This window comes from Silene latifolia, chromosome 1, assembly GCF_048544455.1.
Source record: "Silene latifolia isolate original U9 population chromosome 1, ASM4854445v1, whole genome shotgun sequence".
Classification (NCBI taxonomy): domain Eukaryota; kingdom Viridiplantae; phylum Streptophyta; class Magnoliopsida; order Caryophyllales; family Caryophyllaceae; genus Silene; species Silene latifolia.
Window position 1 is genome coordinate 6506749 of NC_133526.1, and position 5091 is coordinate 6511839.

General features: G+C 35.6%; 1 protein-coding gene across 1 annotated transcript; it reads left to right on the plus strand.

The window, feature by feature from the left end:
- Positions 1–391: 391 nt before the first annotated feature.
- LOC141631411 (protein PSK SIMULATOR 3-like) lies at positions 392–1816 on the plus strand. The gene has a single exon (XM_074444105.1). It carries the CDS (start codon positions 392–394, stop codon positions 1814–1816), a length of 1425 nt encoding a protein of 474 aa, XP_074300206.1.
- The last annotated feature ends 3275 nt before the right edge of the window (positions 1817–5091 follow it).

The following is a 5091-nucleotide window of genomic DNA, read 5'->3' on the forward strand; positions in this document are numbered from 1 at the left end:
TAATTTGCCTCAGATTTAGCCAAGCTCGAGCTCGGTTTGATCGAACACGAGCCGAGCTTTGACCCAACCAATTCCGAAAATTCGACAGATCATTTACAACCGTATGTAATTCCACTTATCATTCAAATAATTACACCAATGCATCTCACAGACTGTCAATAATCTCATTACATTTTCCTAACATCCACAAAAGTCCATCCCCTTCTAAACGCGTCTCATAATGCATAATCATCTCATTATTATTTCTCCCATAATTCCTCAAAAATGCACCTTCCTTTTATTTTCCCTAATTTTCCTTCTCCACCTCCTTCATTACCCTTAATTATAATCCTCCTAATCTCCCTACCATGTCAACCAAACCCCCATTTGCTTAATTATCTCTTCTTTAACCATGGGGGTGGGGTCCATTCATTGGCTTTCCGACCCTCGACCCTCCAAAAACAACCACAACCATAACCGCAACCAGAAGCACCACAACCACAACCATGATGCATGGATGTTCAGGAATGAGAAGTTGGATACCTTAGGGATATTGGCTTTCGACACCGCGAAAGCCATGTCTAGGTTAGTCTCCCTATACAAATCCATTTCTCAAAAGGAAATCGAACGTCTTAAAAATGAAGCATTCAAATCGAAAGGGATTTCGTTTTTGATTTCGCAAGACGAGGGTTTCCTTCTTACGTTGGCTTGTGCCGAGCGTCTCGAGGACCTAGACCGAGCCGCTACCGCTGTGGCTCGGTTAGGCCTTAAGTGCTCGGATTACGGGTTGGTTCGGTTTGGTCAGGTTTATAAGGATCTTAAGGCCGGGTATATTGACATGGAGAAACTTAATGATTACGGGTGTAAGGAAGTTGAAAAATACGTCGATAAAATGGAGAAATTTACGTCGTTAACCGGGCAATTATACGCCGAGCTTGAATCGTTAGCCGAATTAGAAACATCGGAACGGAAATTAAATGAATGGAGGAAAGGTAATGGTAGTAAAGGTATGAATTACGATTTATTCGATCAAAAAGTCGTTAATCAACGGAAATTGGTACGTCATTTAAAGGAGGTATCGTTATGGAATCAATGTTACGATAAAATTGTTGGAATTATGGCGAAAATGGTATGTGTTCTCTACGCTCGAACCTGCAATCTTTTTGGACCTCATTTTTGTCATAAAACATACTTCGAAAATGCCATGTTCAACCGTCCAACACCTAAAAAATCAATGTCGGGTCCAATTTATGGGTCGGCCCCAAAAGGTCCGTTAGTAAGGTTCCTTAGCCAGGACAGTAACGTTTTTGTTACTGAACCGGTCGAGTTTAGGTCAAGCACAAGCTTGTTAAAGCATAAAACAAAGGTGTTTAATTCGGCCCCAACATCGACTGTTGGTGGGTCCGGTTTGGCTAATAGATACGCGAACGTGATTTTATTATCGGCCAAGTATTTATACACGGATTCATTAATAGGAGATAATGCCCGTGACCAATTGTACAATATGTTACCCGTAAGTTTAAAAACGTACGTGAGATCAAAATTGAGGGTGGCGTGGAAAATGGAAGACGGAGACGACGAGGAGATGGCGGAAGGGTGGCGGGTGGCGTTGAATGAGATACTAGGGTGGTTAGTGCCTATGGCTCAAGACACGTTAACTTGGCAAACTGAGAGGAATTATGAAAAACAAAGATTTGATGCAAAACCAACGGTATTATTAATGCAAACATTGCATTATGCAGATTTGGAGAAATGTGAAGTTGTCATTGCTGAGGTTCTTGTTGGATTGAGTTGTGTGTTTTGGTATGAAAATCGTAGAATTTCGGACATTTATTGATTGATTGATTGATTTTAGGGGGTTTTTATTATTTGGTACAATGGTTTTGATGGATCATTGTGAAGTTTTAAAGTTTGAAGGAAAAAATTGTGTATAATAATTTTAATTTCGGAGTTTGTAATTTGAATGTGTGATATTCTCGTTGTTTTAGAGTAATAATAATGTCACTCTGTATATACTCTGTTATTTTGGATTATACTAATCTGAATGTGATATTCTCGTTATTGAAACTATTTCCTCCCAATGGGTCCACGTCATCGCTTTTTCTATTTTTGGAAGATAAAATGTAAATCGCTGTTTGGTTTAGCGATTTCACCCTTGACAATTTTTTCACCTTTTAACCTCTCAATTTCGATTTAATCGTTCTCCTTCATCTCTCCACCATTTCGTGTGATTTTTGCGCTATTAGATTCCTCTTGCGGTAAGCTACACAATAGTTGAGAGTATGGATGAGTTGGATCAACACCATGATAGTGCTATCGGTTTAAATCCTGGTAGTTTAGCATCCATGTCAGGGCGACGTCGAGGCTTGATTTCGCTGGTGACAGCAATTTTTTGTATACGAGTACTGTTTTTTGTGTCACCGCTAGCTCTATTTGCACACTTATACATTTAATGTAACCATATAAATATGTTTTTCAAATTTCATAATGAGCCACGATAATGATATTTTGGCATACAACAATGAGAATAGGGGAGAAGAGATAGAAGTACTAGTTAGGAATACATTTTTTAAACTCTAATCGTGGCTCATTATGAACCGATTCTCGCACCCCCATAACTAGTTAGCGAATTTCCGCCTCGATACCGCCCTGACATGGATGCTAATTAAACAACCAGGGTTTGAACCGCGAGCAACATGATGCTGCTGCTCCACCTTGTCCCTACTCACAACACCCGTGTAGCTTGCCGGGAGAGGAAACTAATAGCCAAAAATCGATCAAAATGGTGAAGAGACGAATGAGAACCATTGAATCGAAATTGAGAGGTTCAAAGACAAAAAGAAATTGTGAAGGGCAAAATCGCTAATCCAAGATCCAACCAGCGATTTACCTCTTTATCTTCCAAAAAAAAAAAAAATGATGACGTGGACCCATTGGGAGGAAATAGTTTCAAATGGACCCTAAAGCGAGAGTTAGTTTGGTAAATAGCCCTATTTTGAAAAAAAATTCGATTAAAGAAGGGTTAAAAATTACAATCAATCAATATATCAATCAATATCAATATATATATATAAAAGAGGCTTTTTTCAGGCACCGTGAGAGACTCCAACTATTTCAAAACACGTTTTTTATTTTTATTAATTAATTCACTTAAAGATAATCTAATGGGAAAATAAAATATAATATAATATAATGAGAGTTGCCTATTTACGTTGAACTAGGATACTACCCTATAAAAGCCTTTGATATATTGTACATCCCTCATTATCATTACTAAACTTCAATCTCCATCGATCGATCTCCAGCCAACATATTACCTTGCTCACGCATAGCATTGCTGATTCAATATTCTTTCTTAATCATGCAGATGATGGTACTATTATACGTAGTCATATATTTATCAAATGGAACGGTCGAACGGGTTATGTATGAGTTCGTTAACCTAAGGATCGGTTAAAATAGGAACCAAGTGTAAGATTTGATTTCTAAGACCAACATGATTTATTGTGAGTATTATACTTTGTTTTTCTAATCTTATTTTCAATAAGTTGAGATGAAAAAGATATGGGGAGTGCTAGGGCGACACCGGGTGTTACCGAATTTCGGTAACACCCTAATTAAAAAAATAGAAAAATAGAAAAAATAGTAAAGTAGTTTTCGTTTTTGCGCCAACATCGTAGGGTAAAAGCGTAATTCATAATCTTTTATTATATTAATCAAATATGCTAATTAAAATTAATCTATATATCTTAGTAATTACATATCATAACAAACTATTCTTTATCTTCATCACTATATCATACAAAGTACATCGCTATGCAGCTATTCTATCAATCCTACGGCCATTGTTCCCCTACATCACCTACATCTTCTTTTAATAGTTTCAACTTTTAATCTTACGGCCAGTATGAGATTGGTCTTTCTAAGGGAAGAATTGACTAAACAATTAATTCATCGTCAATTCTGCAATTTTTGTCCATTGATGCCAAATTGATTGGATAAATTTGTCAAAGTGAATAAAAAACAAGCATAAAAAATGGGAAGTTTAAAGATTATTTGCCAATGGATACTAGGATACTATTGTTACAATTAATTAATTAATATTAAGTTCCTAATTTACCCTTTAATCTTAATTAGTTTGAAATTCGAATTTTAATGGAAGGAAAGCAAAATACCTTAGTAATTTACAATAATATCCCGGGTGTCACTCAATTTGAGTAACACCCGGTGTCGCCATCTCATTTTTCTTTGTAAATTAGCTTTTAAGTAGAGTTCCACAATTAGTCTAAGTCAATCACGACTCCAACTATTTAAAACACTTAAAATTTAAATTTAGCTTAAAATATCTAACCAAGTTAATCTGCTATAATTTTTTTTTTTTTTTTTACCTTAAAGTCTATTAATAAGTAAAGTGTGTGGAATGTTAGGACACAATCAGTTTTAAAAATCTTAAGAAAATCGATTGGATAGAAATTTTTTGTAAATTTTCTTATCTTTTTGAAACACAATTTGTTAACAAAAACAAGTAAGAGAATTTCTATAATGTCTACCGAACTTCTATCCTATATTATTAGTACTAATAATTGTATTAAAAGTCTAACCTCATATTCTCATATTAGAATAATATGAAGAAGTGTAACACATTATTGTTAGCAAATTATTTTAGTATCCGTGCAACTATATAAATATATATATTAAAACTCATACCAGTTTATGGGTCATCCCGCCTATTAGGCCCGCCCGTCCAGCCCGCTTATTATCTGGGCTTGGACAAGTATTTTTTACCTGAAAAATTAAGAGGGCGGGCCAAGCCCAGTCCGCCAAGTTAAATGGGCGGGTATGGACAACAAGAAAATCCCGTGGGCCAGCCCATTAGGTCCCTTTACTATTTAAATCCGTCACTTTTACTTTAAAAAAAAAAGACATTTTCAAAGAAAATTGTATCAATTTTATATGGATGAGGAAAACTAAAATAATACGTAAATTATAAAGGTTAAAATATAACAAAAATATTTATATATTGGGTACCTTTAGATATTTTAATTAATAAAACATCTAAATTGAAGTTTCGTGTTACGACCCATTAGCCCATAGTCCGCCCGACTTTGACTA

Excerpts from the sequence above, each read along its gene's own strand:
- LOC141631411 (XM_074444105.1), top strand. The coding sequence starts at position 392 with ATGGGGGTGGGGTCCATTCATTGGCTTTCCGACCCTCGACCCTCCAAA.